Genomic DNA, 26,828 nt, shown 5'->3' with positions numbered 1-26,828 from the left:
AAGAACTTTCTCCTTTTTCCTTAAAAGCGAGCAAACTGCGATAGATATGGAATGAGATTCTAAATTGTCTGACTTTAGATTTTTTTTTTCGCATTTCCATGCAAACACTTTCTCAGAACTAACCGAGCACTACCACTGATAGAAGGGCTGCAATGCTTTTGAGGGTTCAATCTCAAAACCATAATAACCCCGTTCAGATAGTAAACTAGATAAACGTGTTGGTTTTTTTCATCTATGGTCAGTTCGTGATAAAACATAATAAACTAGCGTACTGCCACAACACGGAATACTCATGCGTGGATCTGCCACAGATGGGTCCCTCTGTATGAGTAGGGCGAATAATTGAAGCTCATGGCCTTATCAATAAGCAGCCCCACGCGTGAGTACCGTCCCATCTGAAAATAAAAACAAATCCAGCATGCTGGCTCAATCTCCGCGAGCTACTTTCTCTCTCCACCAATCAGCGCGCACCGCAGCTGCACGCTAAGCCACGCCTTCTGTTCTCTCGAGCTGGAACATTTTGTTTATCGTGCCAAAGAAGTTGTTACAGCTTCGATGTGGCACGATTGTGTTCACTGTTAACACGCAGACTTTTTACATATCAAAGCACGCAGATAGAAGTAAGGACGTCGTAGCGTAGTGCAGGGTTAGTAATGACAAAGAAAGACGTCCAGCCTCCATGCTTACTTTTAACAAAAAAGAAGTTATGGATTCTAACGACGGGAGGAAGAGACGCAAGGTAAGCGGCTTTGTGCGGGGCTGCAGGCGGAGTGTGGCCGGAAAGATGAAACGAGAGATGAGCAAAGTCCTGCGCTCCATAGCGCTGGACGATAACAACCATAAAGAGCTCGTGCAGGGGGAAGAGGACGACTACGACTGCTTCCCCATCAGTTTCCTCCGCAGTGACCTATTGGAGCCCCACTTAGTCGTGGCTCCCCGGTACAGCCTGCTACGAGAGGTCGGTCGTGGAAGCTACGGGGTGGTGTACGAGGCTGTAGCTCGGAAAACAGGGGCCAGGGTAGCGGTGAAGAGGCTGCAGTGTGACGCCCCGGAGAAAGTGGAGTTGGCGCTAGCCGAATTCTGGGCCTTGACGAGCTTGGAGAACCGACACCAGAATGTAGTCCAGCTGGAAGAGTGTGTCCTGCAGAGGAACGGCTTGGCCCAGAAGATGAGCCACGGAAACAAGAAATCCAAGCAGTATTTGCGGCTCGTGGAGACTTCACTCAAAGGTACACACGCTGCTGTTAGCTGTGCAGTATCACCAGTACAGTAATGAAAGTACAGGAGCTGCCGTTGGAGCTTGTGTCGTGGGGATTTTACCGGCCTAAGAAATGCAAACTTTACGGTGCACCGTGTTAAAGCCTCAATGTCTCATCTGAGATGTCTCATTCAAGATCTAAGCAGAATGAGAAACGACAAAAGGCCATATTTAAATACCGCTGAAGTTGGGTAGTTACTTATAGGCAGTGTTAGCAGTATTGTGAGCCTGGTTTATTATTTATTCTATTTGACACAATGAATTTTTACACTCCGTTACAAATAAGAGAATGCTGCTGAGTTCACCAAAGTGCTGTAGACATATGTTAAAAGGTGCAGGTTTCATTCACTAAAGAGCATTTAAAGTCAACTTCGTTGCAGCCTGCCGTGACGTCACTCCACTACTACCTATAGAAGGCACAGAAAAGTACACGGTGCTGCCCTGCTCACGAGAGAACACAGTGTACTACTTACAGCCTGCCCTTGTTAACTGAAATGTGCCATGTTAAATAGTAATATTACAGTACAATGTCAATGGCAGAGTTGTTACATTTTTAACTTAATATGATCAGTGCAATTTCAACCTACTTATCATATCGTTTGTTTACATTCATCAGCCCAGAGATACATTTAGTGATGTTTAAATGTGTCTTCAACAAACTGAAATTTAACATCATCTAACATCTTAATACTGATGTTAAAAACTGGGTTTGAACAGGCCCAGTTTACAGTCTTGTTTTCTTTTAATAGCTTGCCTGTTATGTAAGTGTCACCACTGAGGCTCTCTGAATAAAATATTAATCCTAAAATGGGATCTCTTGGATCCATCAAGCGATGACAAAGAACGCTTGTAGATTTGAAACATTGAGAAGGATTTGATTTGTATCTTTATGGCCCATCAGCTTTTGTTGTGATCCACCTAACAAGTTTTTCAAATGCAGTCAGTGATCATGACACAAGCATGATAACTGAATGCAGCCTTTTCTTAATGCCTGTGAAAATCTAGCAAATTCAATGTTATCATTGTGGACAGGTAATGGTCTTTGAAGTGATGAGAAAGTAAATAACTCCCAGTGTCAATAGGAGCATGATTTGGTAATTTACCAGGACCTGTACAGAATGTCAGCTAATACTGGTGTATGGCAGCTACAGTATATTGATCATTTGGGCATATCTGTCTATACTGTAACAATTCTTTAAGAACTAAAAATACAAGCTTTTGTTCAAAGTAGTTTTCAAAAACCTCTGTACCCAGTTTGATCTGGCTTTAATAATGTTCATACAGTACACATCAGTCCTCATAGGTCCCCATAACTAAAAGATTAGAAGTTTGAAACCTCAAGCACAGCTTTATTTTGAGTGGCGCAGCTAAATGTGTCAGCAGATTGTGATCTGTTGCATTCAATCACAAACCAGTGACAGTACTTTTCCCTCCCTTCCTCTTTAAACGGTCCCACAGTGTACCATAACAGTAGCTTTTACCAGAATCTTGCAGTTGACTTTTAAATTTTTCTTTCCTGGAGAAAAAAACGAAGTAAACTGTCGGCACGTGAGTTCTCATGCATAAAAGTCATCTGTGCAGAAATGGCGTGAAACATGGCACTGCACTTGTTTGAGTCAATGACGGATTTTTCTTCAATGCTGGTCACTGTCACGGCAGGGAGCACGACCAGGTTTAACTGCTCAGCAGCTGACTTCATTTCGGTGTTTGACAGTCGTCATCCCACTGTTCATATCTGCTTCCTTTGTTGTTGCAGGAGAGCGTATCCTGGGCTACTCGGAGGAACCATGTTACCTTTGGTTTGTTATGGAGTTTTGTGACGGTGGGGACCTTAACCAGTACGTTTTGTCCCGCCGGCCTGATCCCCAGACCAACAGGAACTTTATGCGCCAGCTGACCAGTGCTGTGGCTTTCCTGCACAGGAACAGTATTGTCCACCGCGACCTTAAACCAGACAACATTCTTATCTCACAGAAGTCTGGTTTTCCTATTCTTAAAGTGGCTGACTTTGGACTCAGTAAGGTTTGTGCTGGTCTGACCTCCAGAAACGGTGAAGAACATCCCGTAGCAGGAGCAGGTGCCAGAGGGAGCATCCAGAACAGCTCGGTCAACATAAACAAATTCTGGTTGTCATCAGCCTGCGGCTCGGACTTCTACATGGCTCCTGAGGTGTGGGAGGGTCACTACACAGCCAAGGCTGACATCTTTGCTCTGGGCATCATCATCTGGGCAATGATCGAAAGGATTACATTTATTGATGCAGAGTCCAAGCGTGAACTGCTGGGTACTTATGTTCGGCAAGGCTCGGAAATTGTCCCTGTTGGGGAGGCTTTGCTGGAGAACCCCAAGATGGTGCTCCATATTCCTCAGAAGGCCAGAAGCTCCATGTCTGAGGAGGAGAAGAAACTCCTCCACGAGATGCTTGCAGTAAACCCTCAGGACCGACCGGACGCCCTCCAGCTGGAGGTGCGGATGGACCAAGTCACATGTGCTGTTTGACAGACAGCACCTCCTATAACCTCTTATTTCCCTTACCACTCAAAGAAGGGACCTTTCAACTTCCCAGGTAAGATTTATGTCTCTATAAACCATGACCTCATCTGTCTGTTAGGAAAGGAAGCACATTCACAAAAAAATGTTGTAACAGAAGAACTGTAATGCCAAGATTAATTGTTGTTGTTATCATGTGGTTAAATTAAACTTAATTTGTTAATCAGAGTTCACCAGAGGCCTGGCAGAGGTTAACATTTATTTACCTAATACATGCTGTGGGAAAGAGACGGTAAAGTGCTTAAATCGTATAGAATAAAGAACTATGAGTCGATGATTACATGTGGTTGGGAGTTTAAATTGCTGAGTGGTCAATAAGGCCAGAAATGCCAGTCCATTTCATACTGAAGGTGAGCTTACTAATATCTTGGTTGCTACAGTACACAATCCTTCAGTTAAGAAATGGACATTTCTTAATGTCCATTAATGTGCCGCTCAGGTGCGTCTGCCTCCCCTGCAGACCACGCCCCGCCACACACATTAACGTGGTAAAATACATATTTAGGCAGAATTTTGCAAATATCTATTTTTCATTTTTTAGCAGCATAGTGCTTTTTTCCAATTATTTTTATTTTTTTTTAAAGTCAGGTCAAGGCTCCAAAAGCCCAAAGGCGATATAAGGGTGGAGGCTCACAACAGTTTTTGTTTGCGACATGGATCATTCTAGTTCAGCTGGGTGTCTTTCCTTTTGTTATATTTCTTTAAGAGTTCAAAATGTGTTAAATAAATTTAAAAAAATGTAATTTTCTCTGTAGCACTTCATGGATTTCATAAGCAACACACCTTAGATTTTCACACAAAGCATAAAGGTAAAAAACAATATATACAGTGTTATCTTCATTTTAGATGTCAAAAAGTATTTGCGGCTCCCAGTGTTTTCTTTACGTTGAACCCGGGTCCAAATGGATCTTTGGGTCTTAAAGGTTGCTGACCCCTGTCTTAGAAGATTGATCGAGTAGATTGTGGACTATTTCTGTGGGACGAAAGACAAATTAGGCAGCATCTGATTAAAAATAAAATAAAATGAATTTATAATTTTGTCTTTGACTTAGTTATTTGTCACAATGTATTTGGCAGTCTGCAGAGGGCAAACTGTTTTTGTGCCACATACATATAGAAAAGTTTCCCTGTCAGTATTGTTGGTATCATTGCTTTGGTACAGCTTCCGTTTGTCATACGTAACATAAGGGTCACCAACATTTTTATCTGTGATGGAATTTTGTTTGACTCGCCATTAAATACGAATTGACGAATTTGGGGGAAAAAGCATAGTGGGCTTGGGTACAGGCTTTTTGTTACTAACTATAACCCAAGAGCCAAGTTATAATTAATTATAATGACGCGTTTGAAAATGAATTAGAAAAGCAGTTATCTCTGTCCTCTGCTGATCTCTTGATCCATGGGAACCAAAGCCTCAGGTGACATCCTAGACCTGTCCCTTCACTTCACATACACCCAACTTCTGCTGACGTCTTGCCAGAGCTTCGCACGTCACTGCAGGATTAACTGGGGTAAAAATATCTCCGTATTCAAAATGAGGGATTCATTTGAAATGATCGTGTTTGACAAAACAAGTCTTGCTTAAAATGAACGAACAAATACAAAAGCGTTTATGGTAGGTGAGAGGAGGCGTGTCCATGTCCTCAGGGGAGAGGAGAGGGTGGTTCAGGAAGACTGCTGCGTGATCAGTACTGGGAACCAAACGGGGTACAACCCTGGCCTGAGGGCAAACAGCCTGTGTGTGTGTGTGTGTGGAGGCAGTGTGAGAGTGAATCAGAAAGTGTTGAATAAGCCTTCTGGATCTTTGGCATTTGTACAGTAAATGTGTTTTATGTGGTTTGTTTTCACACCTGACAGTTTTGGAAAACACTGACTTCAGTTTTATCACCACAGAGACTGTTCAATAAACCTCTCGTGATACACAGCCTGGCTTATTTATGATCAGTGAAAACTTGGCCTGACCTTATGCTCAGTGTTGTTCTGAAGAGGGTGATATGTAAATCTCACTTTGGATTATTCTGAAAATGATTAAAAACCCCACAATGTTCCCTGCTTTAGCCCTAACTCGTACCACTTTACCCAGCTCTTTCATACTTGGTTATGTGCCTTTGTGATCAGTGTGCAGTGGGAAACACCAGGGCATCAAACAGATTTTAATATTAGACAAAGATAAGCCAACAACTAATATCTACAAATGAACATAATTCAACAATAACAAAGAGACTGAGCAAAAATCGCAAAGCTGAAAACCACTGCAGACCAAAAAGAATGCAAAGGCTCATCTCACATTTCCAGATGTTTGTTAATAAAAAACATCTGGATGAGCCACAAGATATTTGAAAATATTTTGTCGACTAATAAAACAAAGGTTGAACTTTCTAGAAAGTTTTCATCCCATTAAACCTGACATAAAAACGTACATAGCATTTCAAATAAAGAACACCAACAGTCAAACATGGTGGTAGCATGGTGCTCTCTACCAGAACATCCTGAAGGAGAATGTGCAGCCATCTGAAGCTCAGTTTTTGCAGCAGGGTGATGATCTGAAACACCATCAAGTCTACCTCAGAGTGACACCCCCCCCCCCCTCAAAATATAGATTATAGTCAAAGTCCAGCATTAAAATCCTATTGAAATGCTTTGGGATGACCTTAAACAGGTAGTTTATGTTAGAAAATCAGTGTGGTTGACTTTAAAAACAATTCTGCAAAGAAAACTTGGCTAAAATTCCTCCAAAGTGGAAGACATTTATCGCAAAAAGCTTGATTGAACTTCTGGTAGCCAAGGTTTGCACAACCAGCGTTAGGTAGTTACTTTTTCATTTAGGCCAGGGCCAGTTGCGTTGGATAAATCGACATCCTGGACCTAGATATAGAAGCGGAGGAATGGTCGAGGGTGCAGCTAGCATCCTGGTATCAGTAGCACAGTTGGATACGTTAAGCTGTGTTGTCAGGCTGCTGAAAGCTGATGCCTCTTGTTTTAGGGCCCACTGTGGTGGGGCTCCAATCCAAGTAGAAATCCTTGATGGTTAATTTTCAGGGGAACTGACTGGAGCATGAGAGTAGTGATGTAACTTCTGAACCCAGCACCAAGATAAGCCAGCTTTTCAGGAGACTCGCCTGATTTGAGGGGTGGTTTTGAAGCGGGGAGGAGTAGAGGAGCTTTTGCTGGTGGGTAATCTTCATTTATTGAAGCTTATAAAGTTGCAATTTTGACGAGATGGCAAGCGAGTGAATGGAGCAGAGAGAAGAAATGTGCAGAATGAATGTGACAGACCTGATTATTTTGGTAGTGCCAATGGCTGCCTAATGGTCCTGCAGCATGGCACGTGGTGTTTGGTGTTGTGCTGCAACCATCCAGGCAGCCTAAAGTTTGTTAGCCTTAAGTATTGACTACAACGTTTAGGCAAAATAATTTTATGCAAGTTGTTTTTCTGGAAAAGGGATAAAAAGTTTAAACATTAAAATTCAATTTTACTTGGATTAATCAGAAAATTGGCCTGAGATATTTCTACAAAGAGGTACAGAACAGTATCAAGCTTCCTAAGCTTGGTAATCCTTATCAGCCTTGTTTTTTCTAATCCTAAAACCTGCTGATCCCTACTCAGTAGCTGGATCTTTGTGACAGTGTTTGTTGTTAGCAGTGTGGAGAGATGCTTAAACCTTAACTGGAAGACACTCATTCACTCACCCATTCAAATAACTGAATTCAGGTGTTCCAGTCACTTCCATCACCACAGGTGTGTAAAATCAAGCACGTTGGATTGTAGACTGCTTTTACAAACATGTGTGAAAGAATGAATTGCTCCCAGAAGCTCAGTGAATCCTAGTGTGACACTGCGCCACCACCTGTGCAACAAATCCAGCTGTGAAATGTCTTTGCTCTTGAGAATTTCAGTCAACTGCTTGTTGTTATTATTACAAAGTAGAAGCAACTGGGAACGCCAGTACCTCAGCCACAAAGTGATAAGCCACGTAAAATCACAGAGCGGGGTCAGGCGATGTTACGGTGCATAATACGCCGAGGTCGCCAACTTTCTGCAGAGTCAGTGTAGCTCAGGAAGTCAAGCAGCTCATCTACTAATGCGAAGGTTTGACTGCTTCAGTTTGCATGTCAGATATTTGTGAATGGTAGATAGGAAACACTTACTCATTGGAAAAACGCATGTTTGAATGGGTGTGACTAAGTGGATGTACAAAGAGCTTTGAGTACTCATGTAGACATGAGTCCGGCATGAGCCCCCGCATCCTCAGGACCTTCTATCACTGTGCCATTGAGAGCATCCTCACTGGATGCATCACCACCTGGTATGGCAACAGCACCGCCTACAACTGCAAAGCTCTCCAGCGAGTAGTGCGGTGCTCTGAACGGATAATTGGAGGTGAGCTTCCCTCCCTCCAAGACATCTACAGGAAGCGGTGCCTGAGGAAAGCGGGGAGGATCATCAAGGACTCCAGTCACCCCAGCCATAAACTGTTCAGACTACTTCCATCAGGAAGGAGGTTCTGCAGCATCCGGTCCCGTACCAGCAGACTGAGAGACAGCTTCTTCCACCAGGCCATCAGACTGCTGAACACGTCATAGACACCTCAGCTTCACTACTGGAACTTTAACATTATGCACTCCATACTGTACAGTAATGCCACTGTTTTGCACATGTCTCAACTCTGTATATTTTTATATATTTTATTTATTGTTTACTCTATTTAATTAGTAAAATATGTGTACACACACACGTAGAAAAATATTTAGTATACACATCCAGAAATGCATATACTATTATATATTGTACATATATTTATTAGTTTCAGATGTAGCCATTCTTGTATTTTGCTTGTTTACATTATTGTATTTTGCACAACTCTGTTGCTTGTGAAGCTCGCACACAAGAATTTCACTCACATGTGCTGTACCAATGTACCTGCACATGTGATGTGACAATAAAAGTGATTTGATTTGATTTAGAGTAGTGCCATATAAGAACCAGTCCATTTACTCGCTACAGACCTCCACACTTCAAGTGACCTTTATATTAACTGAAGAACAGTGCATAGAGAGCAGCTGCATCAAGCCTTACCAATGCACTGCAAAAGTGTTGGAGACTGTAGTTTAGTCTCACTGACTGCTTTGTTCTTCTTTGTTTGTTTTAATACGAAAGCTTACATGAAAAGGAACAGACTGTGTTTTTTCCTGTTTTGGAAGTGGATAACATCCATATTCCTGCCCTGTCGTGCACTGCAAACAGGACAGCATTGTAGCCTACCCACTGTAGATATATCAGGACAACATTGTAAAATTATGGATTATTTTATTCATAATATCAGGATAGAATAACTACTTTTGCGGCAGTGTGTGCATGAAAATGTCCTGGTGAGATTGTTTAGAATGAAAACCTTTTGTAGTGCATCAAATGGCTGTTCAGGCGATGCTCAGCGACCTAAATCATTCTCCTGTTTGTTTGAACTTGAACTCTCCACTTGCCTGGATTAAGCATTCAGCTCAACAGTACTGTTCGCTGTCACAGACCTCATTCTGTGACGTAAGGTCTCTCAGACCTGAAGATGCCACTGCATGTTAGCTTCCTGTCGCAGACTGGCCTCATTCTCTCGTGTCATGATTGGATAGCATGTTACACAACAGGAACGGCTCACAGCATGGCTGTGGTTCAGTGGAAAACCCTGAGGGATTAGTGTTTGTAAGCACACAGAGAGAAGGGGAGGCTGTAGTTTTTGCTGCTTGTGCATATTTACTGGATATCAGGACATGTTTGACTGAGGGAGAAACAATCACTCTCACCAATTTCAGACCAACGAGGAAAAGCACAATGTGTTGAATCTGTGGCCATCTTATGATCTGTCATCCAGTCAGCACGACGATGATGTCTTATTTTCTATTAATGAGATGTAGAAAGAATAAAAAGCTGGTGTGTGTGTGTGTGTGTGTGCGCGCGCACAGGTAAATGAGCTTTGCAGTGTGAGCTCTGGAAAACTGAAAACTGCTATGTGCCTGTATACAAGTCATTTGTACTGAGTGATGAGCACAGACTTGGAAAGTAACTGAGAGTAAAAAAAAAACACAAAGTAAAATTACTGCTCAGCGTTTTCTTGCTGAATGAGTTCATCTGGATGCAGCAGTGTGGTAACTGGAGATCATAGAGGAGGAAAAAATGCTCTTGATGAGACTTAAATTTTCTCAACTTAACAACAATATTGTTACAACCACGTCGTGTTTGACGCACAACATGGTTGTAAATGAAGGTTGGGTGATTGGACGATATATCGATGATAGGCTGAGCGTTTCACTGATGGTTTTTACAAGAGATTTATTTATTTGCCCATGAGTAAGCTTGCTAATAATGTTGGTCGAAGCTAACCGAAGCAGTCGATGGGAAAAATGATAGCGCTGAAGAGTGCGCCCAAACGTTTGTTTACTCAAACTCACAACAGAAAAAAAGAACGGCAGCAGCCTACGTTCAGAAATAAACAAAAAGATTTTATTGAAATAAAAACCCACAATGGTGCGGAGGGAAACAACGAGAAGCTTTCTTCTTTTTTCCACTCTAACCTTATCTGCTTACAGACCAAACAGCAGATACAAAATTAAACACAGTCAGTTAAAAATCAAAATATTTATCACCAATCGTCGGTTTTTGGACTGACGACTGTCGGTTGGAAAACTGTTACATATCCTCCAACCTTATAGTAAATACCTGGGAGGCTCACTTAGGCTGCCAGAAACTGGAAAGTCCAGGCTAACAAGCCACCAGCTCAGTCATGTGTGATAGGCAAATCACTCCTTGTATGATTCCAATGGGCATTTTCTTATGTGTGCAGTGAGTCTTCTCATTTGTGATTACACTGACAGTCCAGAATACAGTCTGTTTGCTGTCACATACAAGGAGAGATTCATGGCATTTTCCTTCTCTTTAAAAATGCTCCATCTTAGTACTTTGTTTTCAGTTCTGTTGTTACAGGTGGATAAAATCAAGCAGGCTTACTTTTACAAGTTGAGAGGGCTGAGTAACAACAAAAACTGAACATCAGGAACTTTATGGCTGGACTGCTCCTGTGAGTGTAATGTGTAGGTGGCCCTTTGAATCTAAATTCAAAGGTTTAAGCCCTTTATATCTGGTTTTCTGTATGTGCAATTGATTACTTTCATTCTAATTCTGAGCATTGTGTGGCTTATGACATTTCAGAATACTATAAATCATCATTATAGGACAATTTAACAAATATAGATTATTAAATATTATTATAGTGCAGGCTTCTGTCTTACAACATGATCATCACGTTCTCCAGTTTCCCCTGAAGGTGAGGTAGAGCAGCTTGCCTGCTAAGTGGAAGGCTGGTGGTTCAGTGCCTGCATGCCAAACATCTGTGGGTATGAACCCCAAGTGAACATTAGGTATAGAGAAAACATGCTTGTATATATGAGGCGCTTTGCATGCATGTTTCCTTGTATAGAGAAATGTGGCGTATGCAGAGAATGATTCTGATTTACTAACATGCACAAGGCGGGTGTGTAAGAATGTTTCCACCCACGTGTCATTTGCGCTGTGGTCAGTAACATACAACATGGATACAACATGTGTTTTTGTGTTGTCTTCATAAAGGACATAGTTTGAAAGGTGGCATCGGATGGCCGGGGTGGAATATTTAGTGACATGAGTCAGCATTGATGTCCATGTGCGTTGTGCGTGACATCCCCTAATCCACCCCCACCCGCTCCTCTGCTGGACAATGAGATGAGAGTGCTGCTTTTGGTTGATGGCTTATGGGAGCTTTGGTCGGGAACATTTTGTCTTCTTGTGTGCAGCCGTGTGTCACTGCTATCCAGTCCAGTCCAGAGCAGTGTAAGCTTCTGTACTGCACACACGTACGGTCCTTACTTTCAGGAATTCTTTTGTTTTCATATGAGCTGAGAGCACAAACAAGCTTTTTCAGCATGTTGTCCTTGCCACGGACACAAGAATGCTTATGTGCTATAAAGACAATGCGTTTGATGCTTTCACTCTTCATATGGCTTTTAGTACTCTAAAACAGAGGATGCTGATTGTGGACAGCAGCCTGAAGGCACAGTATGCCATGTTATGTACGGGCTCAGAAAGCGTGGGCTATTACAGGGCGGCTGAGAAATGCTGAGAAGCAGTCTTTACGAGAGTTTGGGAGAAAGTGTGATGAGCACACTGGTTTGTTCTTATGTAACATTGTTGTAAAAACAGGCTAGCTGAGTGGCTGCAGCGCTTGTAAATATTTCCTTTGGGTCCTCGGGGCTCTGAGGAAGAACTGCAAAAACCAGTTCTTACACAAGTGATCACAACGAAGCACCTCACAGTGTTCTGTGGTGTATTCAGAAGCAAAAAGACTAAAAGCTCGAGCCGACCCCTGCTTCTAGGCTTGGATGTCTATAATTTACGATAGGCAACCTTCCTGTACAGCCCAGCAAACCACCTTTTCTCACAGTGAATAACATAGAGCCACATCTCTTCCACTCTGCTGTCTCCATTCACAGCAGCTGTGTTGGATCTAATGGTGTGTAAGCTCTTTACATGATGTTAATCTGCTGACAGTCTGCATGCCATCAACCACAGACGCACAACTCTGTGGTGGCGCTGTCATGCTTTGGTCTCCTGCTTATTTCTCTTTGGTTAAATGTTGCCAACTGTGGCTAGCTTCATTTTGACTTGTAAATAATAAATAGAAACAGTTTGATCAGCAGAAAGTGAGGATTTTGACCAACAGGAAGAGGGTTTGACATGGTTTGATATCTTTGGGTTTTGAACCTTTGTTGGAACAGAACTACACATATTTCACAATAAAATAACAAACAATGACTGTAATACCTGCTGTAAGGTGGCTGAGGAAGTAGAGTAGATCATCTGCCAATCAGAAGGTTGCAGTGTTCTTTTCCCAATACTTCATACGAAAAAAAGCTTTGGGTGATCAGTTAAAGTAGAGGAGTACTCTATAAATACTAGTCCATTTACGATTTGTCATGTTGGGATTGCATACTGGAAATCATGTGCTTCTTTTTCAGTTTCATCCATAGCTGTTGTTTGTATCCCCTCATTCTTTGTGTTGTGGCACAGTTCCTAACATTTGTCCTGACATTTAACAGGGTTGCAGCATTAAAGGTCAGATTAGCATCACTCACATCCTAAATATCTGCTCATGAGAGAACAACATATTTGTTGTGGTCAAATCATGGTTCAGTGGTTAAAACTCTCACAGCAGAAAGCTCCTGGTTTGAACGTTGGCCATTCTGTGTCAAGATTTCATCCAGATACGGCAGTCTCTTCCCACACCCCATAGATGACGACATTAATTTGAATATTCTATATTTGCCATAAATGAGATTTAGATAAGGTGTGCAGGATAAAGCAGTGTATGAATGTATGGTTAAATCTGGCTTGTAGTCTAAACTGCTTGGAGTGATGAGTAAGAGTAGAAAGTTGCTGTGTGTGTTTGCTGCCTGTGGCAGTCCTACCACTTCCTGTAAGATACTGGTCTCCACTGCTGCTTTTTAATGAGGCAGTCTGGCTTTGAGTTATAAAACAAGAGGAGGCAACAGGCCGTAGTTCTGTCCAGGATATGCTGAGCTTCCACCTGGCTTGTTTTCTTTATTACACTTGCTTATAAAGAACGTTAAACAGAATAATTACATGTTGAATTCAGTGAAAGTGGAGTTTCACATTTTTAACCTTTTTAGTTTAACGACGGCTAGTTTCAGGACGAGAAAACACGACTAACTAGACTTAAAGCTTTAATTTCTCTAATGGTAACACAATGTGCTGTTTAAAACTAGCGATGCTACCTTCATTTGACTTCCAGTGTGGATTAAACACACAGGGAAAACCTCTGTGCAGCACCTCATGCTCCAATCAGACAGCGAAGAAGAAAAAATACACTTAAAATGCTAAATATTATATGAAAACATGTTTCTACCAAAAAATGTTTACAGTATATTAAAATATGACAAATTAACATCTGAAAAATAAATGGCAACTGAAAGTGTTGCACATTGTGCCGGACATTATGGATGCACATTGTTCTATGTTCCATTGTTATGCTATTTTTACTCCCGTAGTTTTTGTGAAATATTTTCTTTCTCTATACAAAGTAAAATAATTTAAGCATCTTACTTCTTAAACTTAGCACTGTGTGTTTGTACTTGTCTATTTTCCCCCATTTATACCCTTTGTATTACTACATTTATTGCTCATGTCAGATGTGTGCGTCCTGCTAAGCTGATCCACTTTTGTCCATAGCGTGTGCTGTGATGTTATGCAACATATGAAAAGAGGAACAAAGCGCTGCCAGCCTGAGCTGTTGCATGTCAGCCGGTGAGCTATTATTAGAGCAGTTCTGAACCAAACATGGACACATCCAACAGCAGGAAGTATGGCTGTGTGCGGCAGTGCTGTCATTTTTACTGCAGGTAGACACATACAAATGTGCACCGTTCTACTTTTGCACCCAGTGACCTCAGTGCCTTTGCTATAGCATCCCTGTGCAGTGCACATTTCTTTTCGTTATAGTAGTTTGCAGAGCTCTTCAGACAGAACGCCTCTGTTATAGGGTTTGATTCAGAAGAGATCTAAATCATTTTGCATGCCACATATTACAGTGAGAGGAAAATAGTTGATCTGCTGCTGAATTTGTAAGTTTGGTCAAGAAATGAATAGTCTCTATATTGATAGTTTCATTTTGATAGAGAGGGACAGAATATCAATCAAAAATCCAGAAAACATCTATTTTGAAAGTTACGGATTGATTTGTACGTCATTGAGTAAAATCAGTAATTGATCCTCTATAAAGCAGCCAGAGTTCTGATTGGCAGTTGTATTTATATAGTGCAAAATCCCAGGAGGAGTAGTATCAATGCGCTTTAGGTAGGTAAAGACCCTACAATAATAATAATAATAAAAAATACCACCAAGGCAACAAAGGTGTGGTTAAAGAAAATTAATGTCATCGAGTGGCTTAGCCTCCCCCTCCCCCAGGAAATCTGTGGAGGGAGGTGATGCTTCAAGTTGTCGAGTGTAATCCAAGAAACCAAATGGTTTGGCTGACATTCTGTCTCTACTACTATAAAATTAGAAACTGTTCTTTGGAAGTAAGCAAAGTTACAAATTCAGACGAGTATCAAATAATTTTCCTCTAGTGTATACGCATTAAAGCTATTCATTATATTGGAATTATACTCAAAAGAAAACGAGTCTTACCTGGCGGACTTGACTAAACTAGTTTGTGTTTTCTAATTTTTTCCAACCTGTTCTGGCTGTGCGAATAAACATGCGAATAAACATGCGAATGTTTCAATCTTGTGACCTTTATTGTACATTGTGGAAAAGATCTGGTGATTTCAATAGGTTTGCAGATGTTTAACTTAAACTCACGTGATAGTTCACTCTGCTGTACTTTTTAGATTACAAAGTGATGTTGTATATTTCTGCTGATGACTTAATCAGTATAATTGTCACGGTTTGCACTGGCAGACTGTGTGGAGGGAGAAAGAGGACCCAAATGCAGACACTTGGAACGAAACTATAATTTAACAAAAGGCAAGCCGTTTATTTGTGGCGGGGAAAGGTACAAAACAAAAAGGCAGATGCACACTGAGGCGAAACTAACTAGAACTAAGCTGGGAGAAACTAAACACAACAAAGAACAAAACCTTGAATATGATTAAAAACCTGAGCATGGAAAAACACGGAGGTGTGGACATGATGAGAACTCAACAGACAACCTGACAACGAATGAATGAAAACACAGACCAAATGCACACAGGAGATCAGGGGATGTGAAACTAAACACAATGAACATGGGACACCAGACCTCTTCAAAATAAAACGGGAAACGTAATGAGATGCAGACATGAAACACATGAAGGGTGAGGGAGACTTAAACACCGGGGAATCTAAGAAACGATGAACTATAACAGGACAACATTGGTAATACAGAAATGAACTTAGATAATCTAATGAACGTAAACATAAACATCAAAATATATTACATCTCAAACCACTGGGTCCAGTGACCCATTATGGTGACAGTATTATTACTTTTGCTACTGATTGATTTGTTCTTTCTGAAATGACTTTTGCTCCTTTATGCTGACCTGCTGATTCTTTGTCCCTACATCTGTGTCCTACACAGGTATCGACTCCAGTGGAAAAACGGACCCTGACAAGCTGAATTGTGAGGAATCTTCAATCATAATTTGAGCGCAGAGTCACAGACCACTCACTCCGAAACCGTCTGGACCAGTCTGCAAGTCAAACCACAACGACGCACTTCCAACTCCACGTAGTTCCAACACAGTCACTGTGGTGCTTTGGACTGGGGACGATTGGAGCACATCGTTTCTCTGAGAGCGACCTGGGCGTGAAACTGTGCGTTTGTTTTGTAGTGGTGGACTTTTGTTCCCATCCTTCCCAGTATAGGCCTGTTCTTCCTTAATTGTGTAAGGTCTGTGACTGTGGCACGGGTTAATGTATGTCATTGCACTCTACTGTACCAGTATTCAATCATTGTACTAATGATAGCAGTAGCTGTAAACGGTTGACATTCACCTCCCAGTGCAACCTTGTGCCTTAACAATGATGTACACCAAGTGCACTTTGATTTCTAAAACTATTTTGCGGGTCGCTTTTGAAAGTTCACACCAAGAAGGAAATTTACTGGAACCACTTTCATCTCATGTAAGCTGAGCAACTGAGTCTTCTGCTTTCAGTGGCATTTGACACAATATTCCAGGCTGCATTAATATCATATGGGAACGTGCCCCCCTCTGTCCAAACACTGAAGTACAATCATGAAACTGAAGCTGAGACATTGATTTAAACCAATGACAGGTGAAGTGATTAATGTTGATTACATTGAGGCACAGTGAGTAGCACTGTTCCCAACGTCTGGTTTCATGGAGGCCCTCTCTCAAATCCATCGGGGCCCGAGGCATCCCAACATGCTAATGCCAGACACAACAGGACACCCCCAGAGTTTCTTCCTGTCAGTGTCCTGACAGGTCGGAGGTGTTTCGGGGTCGTGATCAGTGTCGCACTGGAGAAACACTGTGCGCATATGATCAGTTTTGTGCTCTGAAGGAAAAGTAACAGGCCTGTATCAGCTCCACACAACCCTTCAGCAGGGAGTTCACACTATCCTATTGGACATTTGTTCCTGATTAATCCAAAGAGCACCTGATGGAAAAGCGCATCTATGTGGTAACATGTAGTCATCCATGTTGAAAAGATACTGAGGATGGTTCTGTATTCTTTTGAATGGTGCAGCGTGAATCATGTGTATCGGGTCATATCTAAGCAGCACTGACCCGTTTATGGCAGAAGGACCTCTGATTAGCATCTGGAGACCATTCCCCAAACCAGCCACTGAAGTGTGTTAGACTCTTTGCAGTGTCGAGTGATGCTGTGGTTGGACAGACGCTTGTGGTTGGCTGATCGAAGTCCCTGTAACTCCTGGGAAACTTTTGGGATTTTTGACTTGATTTGTGAAAACTGGTCACTCCAGAAAATGAATAAAGCCATGAGGCTTGAAGGAAAAGAGCAAAATACAACACAGCAACTTTAGGAGAGCGCAGTGTTAGATAGCTCTTCTAGCCTTCACTCCAGCATAGACCCGAGGAGCTCCTTTGGCTTTCACATCACTGTATTACATGGTAGTATAATACAGTAGATTTTGAGGTGTTTTGTGATGTACCTCTACCTCATTCTCTGCACTCTGAAACCTCTTTCTTAGCTTTACTGTCTCTGTAGCAACCTTATCTTAATCTGTGATACAAGATGCACTTTGAGTGGGATAGATTTTTACCTCAGACTCAATGACTTATTTTAATTCAACCTCTCACTGATTTTTTTTTTTTTTTTTTTTTTGCTTAGTGACAACGTATCCCATTGTAACATCTACATCTGCAGGGTCTTCTGTCATAGATACTGTATAACAGAGCAATAAATATGTTGTCTTTATTCAACAATGACAGCTCCAGCTCAGAATAGTTTTAATGGCAATTTGTGAAACAGACACAAATTTTAATTGGTTATGGTCATGGACATGAAGATGTGTGGGTAAGAAATAAATTAAACAAATGGTGACAGAAAGTCACAAGTCTACATACACAAACACATAGATTGGATTGCTTAAAGTATTTCCATAAGAACAGTGTTTGAAGGCGGATTCACCTGCAGAAACATTGAAACCTGGTCAAGCAGTGCGAGTCAGTGTTGTTGTGGGACGTCACAAACATGTTTGTAATGTTTACACACTTATAAACTCGTTGTGAAGCATACTGAGAAGTGCACCCATACTAATTCCTTGGATCCATTTCTGAGAGCCGTTTGTGGTGAATGCTAAAACAACTTGAATGTGTTATTAAATTTGTGGTGAGTTTAAACGTTTGGAGTTTTGCTAATAGGCTAGCGTAACATAGACGGTCTTCCTTTTAAATTTTTGGGTTGTTGAATCTCTCAGCTGCTCAGGAGTTTTGGTCACATTCATTTTTCTATAAGCACTAAAGGCGAGGTTGATACCAAACTGTTATTCCTAAAGGCTTTACACACCTGCCCTGCTGCCACTTTCTGTACGAGTTAGCTCGTTTAGTTCTCTCGAGACTCGTAACGATTCCACTTTAAAACACTTTACTATGCAAAATGGTTCTGCCACAATGTGAGCACCACACAGAGCCACACCGTTCACAAGCTGTTGTAAGATCTTGAATTCCTCTAGTGCTGATTTCCAGTGAGTGCAGAAATGTTTCTTTGACATGTTGTTACATAAATACTGTTTTTGTAACTAAAGCTGACAGGAGCCATTAGAGAACCAAGAAAGCATTGTTTTTCTGTAACTATGTAACTATTCTCGGAATAAATGGTTAAAACTGTAAATGTCTGCGTCATGTGTGTTACGTGTGAACTTTATTTTGTTTACAAAGTCACATCATAGCTGTCTTCCTTATTGGATGAAAATCAGATTCTTTAACAAATGTAATATAATGTTGGGATTAGGGAAATAATAGTTTAAAAAAGCATTTTAATTATGGTTGGGGGCAGAAAACTTTCAGAGTGAAAATAAATGTGAGTCAGTACAATGAAGTCATGGATGCAAGCATGCAGTCTGCATTTCCTCAGCTGAACCGTTTGACACTCGGGACAATTTTGTCAAACCACCAAAAAAAAACAACTTTATATATTCACTAGTAATTTAAATATCTACATTTAGCCTGATGTTTAATCACCCAGGAGCAGTTTGCCTTGGGAGACAATGGCTCCTGGGACACGTGATCCCTTCACCACAGTGAGCAGTGATTTATGCTGCAGTAACACTGTTCTGTTAGAGAGCACCAGATCTCTTAATCACTTACTTGGAATTAATGGTGCAAATTTGTCAAAAACTATTCTACACGCTTATTTCACAGTATGGTAAAAGTCAAATTTATATTCAGAAATGTTCAGTCTTTTGCAATTTGAGGCTTTTTTTTCTTAGTGTCTGAGGACTTTGTAGGAGACATTTTTATTGAATCTGTCCCAAATTATAGATCCTGATTCATTCTGATGACAAGAAATACCAGTGAAGATTTGACCTTTAACAGTTTTTCAAGTATTCATGTCCCATACAGAACCAAAATGATTTTACAAGCTCTGAACATTACAGGTTTAAATCCATGAATGCACAGCAGTGGACTGTGCTATGGCTTAATAAAAAGGTCAGTTCTGTTCATAATTCTGATTAATAATAATTGAATGAGTTCTGAATGAGCCTTCTAATGATGCTGCCTAAGGGAAGCATGTATAATGTAAACAGAATTGGTCCTAGCACTGAACCCTGTGGAACACCATAATTAACCTCAGTGTGTGAAAAGGACTCTCCATTTACACGAACAGACTGGAGTCTGTTAGATAGATATAGAGCCTGCTCTAATCGCTCTAATAGGATATTATGGTCGACAGTATCAAACGCTGCACTGAGGTCTAGCAGGACAAGCACAGAGATGAGTCCACTGTCAGAGGCCATAAGAAAATCATTTGTAACCTTCACTAAAGCGGTTTCTGTGCTGTGATGAGCTCTGAAACCTGACTGAAACTCTTCAAATAAACCATTCCTCTGCAGATGATCTGTTAGCGGTTTGACAACTACTCTTTCAAGGATGTTTGATGTGAAAGGAAGGTTGGAGATTGGCCTATAATTAGCTAAGACAGCTGGATGTAGTTATATAGGTACCTTAAAGGCCTGTGGTATATACATACTAGTAGGTTGATCATATGTAAAATGAAAGCATTAATCGATGGCAGGATTTCTTTGAGCAGTCTTGTAGGAATGCTACGTTCACACTGCAGGTCTTAATGCTCAATTCCGATTTTTTGATCAAATCCGATTTTTTTGTCTGCTTGTTCACACTACAAATAAAATGTGACAGCAAACGCGCTCTAGTGTGAATCCTCAAAGCGGCCCGCATGCACAAAAGAAGGCGTCACACACAGCGCGCTCTGTTTAGACCCAGACCAAACAGTATTGTTTGACTGATGGCCCTTAATGTAAATCATCAGATATGTCATCGGATATGGGTCACATTCCGATCATATCCGATCATGGTATGACAGTGTGAACAGCACAAATCCGATATTTTCAAATCCGATCTGGGTCACTTTCGTATGTGGTACTGAATCCGATACATATCTGATGTTTTAGAAAGCGAGGCTGTGTGAATGGTCATGTCGCATTAAATCCGTTTTTTACGTCACTGACACGAGACAGACGCCAATTATCAGCGCGGGAGAAGACATCGCGAACGCTTCCTGGCCATCCAGCGTAGATGTCAGTGAAACTGTTTGGAAGACAACGTTGGAGAAACGTGAACATTTTATTTGTAGTGTGAACAAGCAGACAAATAAATCAGATTTGATTAAAAAAAAAAAAAATCGGAATTGAGCATTAAGACCTGCAGTGTGAACGTAGCCTAAGAGTAAGCAGTCAGAAAGGAACTTTCACAGGGCAATCTAAAAATAGGCACCCTGCTCACAGTGGTCCTGAAGTACACAGGGACTTTAAATCATTTATGTATTTTTATGAGTGGCACCGTGAAACTTTTACATCAATCCCTGTAAATATATTTTCCATTCCTAACTGTTGATTGATTATGAAAAAAATCAGCAAATGTCAGAGTTTTTAAAATCTTTTTGAACTAAAGAAAATGTGTCTGACATAAGTTATGTCCTTTCAGCAGCTCCTTCTCTAATGTGATGAGAGAGACTTTGTATCTGATTTTCCTACCAGTGTGGACATCATAAGATATAAACACAGTGTGCTTAATGGGGTGCTTACATGATAATTAGTGGACCTAATGGCTTCTCTCTTTTTGTGTGGGCTTCGCTTCTCAAAAAAGAAGTATTGATCTGGGTAAATAATATCTTCACACAGAGCGTCGTGTTCTCTAATGACAGCATCAAGGTGTCTAAAAGTTGTTTTAATGAGTCATTTTGTGAAAGGACAGAATCCACAAAGTGACTGATGTTTGAGGGTTTTGTTCTCTTGGTCTGAATTGTGTGTCAGTTGTTCTGTTTTTAGGTTTTATCTACCAGAAAAATCTCTTTTTGCACATTGATGACATCTTTTTCTTCTATGTTCTTTATTCTTTTTGTTATGATCTATTTGAAGCTCTTGTGCATGAATAGAATTCCATTTACATTTCTTTTTCTTCATTTTTAATAAAATCCATTCCAAATCATTGCTTACCACTGCATTACTCTAAATAAAAATAAATTAATATATTTGTTTATTTGCGTTACTTTCCATTTTTAAATATTATCATATAAAATATAATGTTATAAAACAGGGCTGTAAAAATATATGTTCTTGTACATTTCACTATGATAATATATGCTACAAGTCAAAAGTTTGGACACAGCTTCTCATTTAATGGTTTTTCTTTATTTTCGTGACTGTTTGCATTGTAGATTCTTATTAAAGGCATCAAAATTATGAATGAACACATATGGAACTTTGCTATAAACAAAAAAAGTGTGAAATAACTCAAAACATGTTTGATATTTCAGATCCTTTGCTTTGATTCCTGCTTTGCACACTCTTGGCATTCTCTCCATGAGCTTCATGAGGTCGTCTCCTGAAATGGTTTCCAACAGTCTTGAAGGAGTTCCCAGAGATGCTGAGCACTTGTTGGTCCTTTGCCTTCACTCTGCGCTCCATCTCATCCCAAACCATCCCTGGTTTTAGGTCAGGTGACTGTGGAGGCCAGGCCATCTGGTCAGCACTACATCACTCTCCTTCAAATAGCCGTGACACAGCCTGGAGGTGTGTTTGGGGTCACTGTCCTGTTGAAAAATCAATGATGGGATGGCATGTTGCTGCAGGATGCTGTGGTAGCCATGCTGGTTCAGTGTGTCGTTAGTTTTAAATAAATCTCCAATAGTGTCACCAGCAAAGCCCCCTGACACCAAGTTTGACTTAAGTAAATACTAAACCTCCTCTTTATGTAACTTTCCAGTTGAAGCAAGAAAACAATGTGTGTATAAACATGAAAGGAGTTTTATTCTAAAACAAATTTAGAATCACCTGATTTACAGTAATGTATCAACTTTTTCTGGGCTGATTTTGTCCCCGTCTCTCTTTCCAGGTACATTTCTGTCATGGTGCTGGGTCTTTGACCAAGTACTTTGAGATTTTGTTCTGGACTTTTTATTTGTTCCTTTGTATTTGAGAAATGTTCACATTCAAGGTCTGATTAGTTGTTTTTGAGTTTAGTATTCTGTAATGCTTCTAAGTTTGTTATTGTTAGTTCCCTTAGTTCTCTGTCTTGTCATCAGCATCTCCTGTGAAGGTCAGTCTTGTCTCCCCGTCCACTCCCCGTGTCTGTCTGGCCTCTCCGTGTCCCGTCTCTGCGGTTGTCTGGTTCCCTGTCTTGTCTCATTAATACGTATTTAGTTCTGGTTCCTGTGTTTATCCCGTGTTGATCCTGTAATAATCTCTCTGTGTTTTGTCCTTTTGTCTCTCCGGTCAGTCATGCCTACCTGTCTGTTTGTCTCTGATACCTGTATCAAGTTCATGTGTCTTAGTCTGGGCCTTGGTGTGTGCACTACTTACAGTTTTATTTTAATACTTCCTCGCCTCGTGTTTAGTTTTGCTTCAACTGTCTTATGAATCTGTCCAGCTGTGCTCCAGGTGTGTCCACTCTGCATCTCACTGTGGTCTGAATCACCTCCTCACTGATGGGACTGTTCCTATCCACCTCAATTATTGGTTTTGCTTTTCCTCCTTAAAAGCGTTAATAAAGCTGTGACTCTTTCATTTAAACTTGAATAAAATGAAATTAACCTGCTTTATAGTTTGAGTTGCAGAGTGAGGGGGCAGTCTGCAGTTGGCTGCTGTTTCTGCCTCTTTCATACTGGACTGACCCACTTCTTATGTGTCGCTGTCTTGTTCTAGGGCGGCACGTGGCACTGACAGGCAACACACACACACATTAACTTGCATCAAAGCTGAGATGTGCCTTCTGTTCATCCTAATCTGCTCTATCCAAATCTGTCTGAGTCACTCCTCTGTCTGACTGGAAAGTGGAAATCAAATATACAGTTTTAAACTCATAAAAACAATAACGCCAGTTATTTCCATGTGATTGAAGTGCAGACTTCTAGATTCAATTCAGGGGTTTAAGAAGATAATTATATTAACTTTTTAGAAATTACAGACATTTTTTATTCTTTATTTTTGGCACAGCCTCAAAATTCCAGCTCTGGTGTTGCTGAAGGATCGCGACAGGGACTGAGTTTGGGTTTAAAACTGGTTGTTTGTACTGAATGTTCTCCCTCAGATGCTTCAGTAACACTTAGTGACAGTTAATGAGGGAATGATTCAGTATTTCAGTGCTATAGAACAAAGAAAATAAAGAACAGGAAACTTAAGTCATGTGTTGGAAACTGTGCAAATGTGGCTTCACCGTCACTCTTTATTTTTTGAAACTGTCTGATGTAAAAGGAGTAAACTGTCCCACTGCAGACCATGTCGATATTAAAGAGAGGATCTTCGGTCTTAAAAATCCAGGCTTGTGTCAGACTTTACACATAAACTGAAACAAACAAATCCAAGTTTGAAGAATAGTTTTATTGTTGGTTGTTGAAATATTTAATATTGATATTAATACAGCAAGTTGTATTTTCAATGTAAAGAGATAAACACCGGACATATGACCTCTACCTTGGACTTCTACTGTGTCATTGCTGTCTGCAGTTCCTGCTTTAATGATTGACTGCAAATCCAATTACATTTCCCACTTGGAGCCACTGCTACAGCATGTGGCCTGCTTCTCCTCTGACCCAGGTCACTGCTTTATTTGAAACACTTCCTGCCCTCTCTTCTTCCCACCAGCACTTAGACTGCAAGTGTGCACAGGTGTACATAGATCTGACTGATCCTAATCTATAGGGTCTTAATCTCCTGTGAGAATAAGCTGAGGGTGCAAGATGCCGAAGCATGATCCAGGCCGGCCCGCTGCAGGGTGCTCAGTCCAGTCCTTCTCTCTGTGTGTAGAATATTAGTATTATTTAATTAATGGAATGATTTACTCTTATTCGATTTCTCATGCCAAAACCAAATCCTGTCAGCACAAGGATTATCAGGCATGTGGTGCAGAATGCACATTGAACTACTGTAATATGTGCATAATAGATGAACACCGACCAATTTACATCTCACAGATACGTGGGTTTTAAACTCAAAATGAGAATAAAAAAACAAACACAACAGGCAACACAAATCAACAACAAAATAAGGACCTAATTTCAAGGAAAATATGAAGGAAATTAAATTGCAAACAATGTCCAGCTGTGTGTATATTGATGACAGTAAAGATGTGATTACTGATCAGAGGGTTTCACTTTGTAGTACAGCACACAACGTTCAGTACACAATGTTCTGGCACATTTAGAGCCATGTGCACACGGCCTGGGAACTGACGTCTAAGAGCTATAGGAAAGCTTATGAGGTGGAGCAGCAGAGAGCAGTGGCGCCCTCTGTCTGAGTTCAGTAGTCCTGCTGCTGACAGTCAATTCAGTTCAATTCCCTTCAGCTTTATTTATATAGCACCAAATCACAACAACAGCTGCCTCAGGGCGCTTTTACACCTGGTTAAGAACCAGGAGTAAATGTGGGACTAAGTTAGTTTTAACATTAAGACAAACTATGAATTCCTGCCTGTTGGCTATGATATATAAATATATGGGAAGAACTATCTCTCTCTCTCTCTCTCTCTATATATATATATATATATATATATATGTGTGTGTGTGTGTGTGTGTGTGTGTGTGTGTGTGTGTGTATACTTTTCTTCCCCTCTCGGCCCTGTGGGCAGTCTATCCTTCAAGCCCGGGTCCTCTACCAGAGGCCTGAGAGCTTGAGTCCTGTGCAGTATCTTAGCTGTTCCTAGGACTGCGCTATTCTGGACAGAGATCTCCGATGTTGTTCATATATATATATATATATATATATATATATATATATATATATATATATATATATATATATATATACACAAACACACTTTATTTCTTCATATGTTGTCACATTTATGTCAGCTGCTACTTGGACTGTGAAAAATATAAATTAGTGTTAAATAATCACAGAGGCTCACAGAGTTTATTGTGAAATCTAAACGGGCTCTAAGTGGTTATAAATGTATTTGGCAGCCAGATGACTTTAATGTCACAGTGAATTAAAGTCTTCTGACTGACCTGGTGGCCTCCATGCGGAATGTTTCCGTACTGATAACTCTTTGTCATAAAGTACCCCCTGGTGGCTGAGTGTTTAATGTTCCCTGTTTGGTGCATATAAACCTTCATGTTTTATGGTACAGATATTGTACCAGATGGAGTTGCCAGAAAGGCCATACAAAGAAAAGTACTAGTGAACCGATGGATTTAAACCCATCAGCCTGTTGCATAATAACATGGTTGTTGTACCAATGTTTGTCTAAATCCACTCCACAAAAACGAGTTTGAAACAATGAATCCAATCCTTTGTCACCAAAGTGTTTTCAGTTAAAACTACATAAGAATGTAGTTTGACTAAAGAATTTTTTTTTTTAAATATACCTGTAAAAATGTTTCTGTAATACAGACAAAACAAGACTAAACAAAGCTAAAGACAAACAAAGAAACGTGTTATTAATAGATTTACTTGTTGTTTATCTTTTCTCTCATGTAATTTTGTTCTGTCTATAAAATGGAAATGAGCTGCATTTTTTCATTTGGAAGGAATCGTAACTAATTTTGGATAGTTATCACTGTCGGATCATAAATAAATGATAAATGTTTAGTAAGTGCAGAATAACAGTGACAGCCAACATGTGCCAGTGGTATGATGTACATTAGACTGAAACAAACATATATCACATATATCATATATCCCAGGATCCAAATGCAGGACTCAGAAACAAAAGATAAACTAAAGGAGGCAGATTTAATTCTGTTACTTAGAAACTCAAAAAGAAATATAAAAATACCAAGGGCAGGGCAGGAGGAAACTAGGAACTAGGAAACTACAAGGGGAAACATGGTCCTCTGGTACTGGCCTTTTGATTGTCCCTAAAGTCAGGACACATACTCACGGAGAGGCAGCTTTTCAGTGGTATGGTCCTCGTCTGTGGAACAGCCTGCCGGAGGAGCTCAGGGCCGCAGAGAACGTACATGTTATTAAGAACAGGCTCAAGACCCACCTTTTTAATTTAGCTTTTACTTAACGTTTATTTATTTTATGCTTATTTATTCTATCCGGTTATTCTATTATTAATTTAGGCTTTACCTAATATTTATTGATTTTATTCTTATTAATTTTTTAATCTTCTTACTCTATTTATATTTATATTTATATTGTATCCCGTTCTTATTTATTTTATCATTTTACCCTGTACATATCCTATTGTGGCATATCTCCAGTGTTTCCTTGGAGGGCGCTCTCTGCACCGGGGCTGTGATCGACCGTGGCTGCTGGGGCTCTGG

The 26,828-nt window shown here is 40.5% G+C and overlaps 1 protein-coding gene across 3 annotated transcripts; it reads left to right on the top strand.

Annotated features, from left to right (window-relative positions):
- Positions 1-511: 511 nt before the first annotated feature.
- Positions 512-18,710, top strand: stk35 (serine/threonine kinase 35). 3 transcript variants are annotated; one of them, XR_005691843.1, is made up of 3 exons: positions 512-1,229; positions 3,015-3,824; positions 15,970-18,710. XR_005691843.1 is itself a non-coding variant. In XM_040003677.1 (2 exons), exons 1-2 carry the CDS (start codon positions 680-682, stop codon positions 3,755-3,757), a joined length of 1,293 nt encoding a protein of 430 aa, XP_039859611.1. In that variant the 5' UTR covers positions 512-679; the 3' UTR covers positions 3,758-3,884. The 3 variants fall into 3 exon arrangements, 1 of the variants encoding a protein (XP_039859611.1); XR_005691844.1 differs by having other exon boundaries at positions 3,015-3,835; positions 15,983-18,710; XM_040003677.1 differs by lacking the exon at positions 15,970-18,710 and having other exon boundaries at positions 3,015-3,884.
- The last annotated feature ends 8,118 nt before the right edge of the window (positions 18,711-26,828 follow it).

Source organism: Simochromis diagramma, unplaced genomic scaffold (genome assembly GCF_900408965.1).
Source record: "Simochromis diagramma unplaced genomic scaffold, fSimDia1.1 OVJJ01000466.1, whole genome shotgun sequence".
NCBI lineage: Eukaryota > Metazoa > Chordata > Actinopteri > Cichliformes > Cichlidae > Simochromis > Simochromis diagramma.
This window is presented reverse-complemented; position numbering and strand designations above follow the sequence as displayed.

Coding starts and splice junctions, on each gene's coding strand:
- stk35 (XM_040003677.1), top strand. CDS start 680: ATGCTTACTTTTAACAAAAAAGAAGTTATGGATTCTAACGACGGGAGG. Junction 1,230..3,014: donor CGTGGAGACTTCACTCAAAG/GTACACACGCTG, acceptor TTGTTGTTGCAG/GAGAGCGTATCCTGGGCTAC.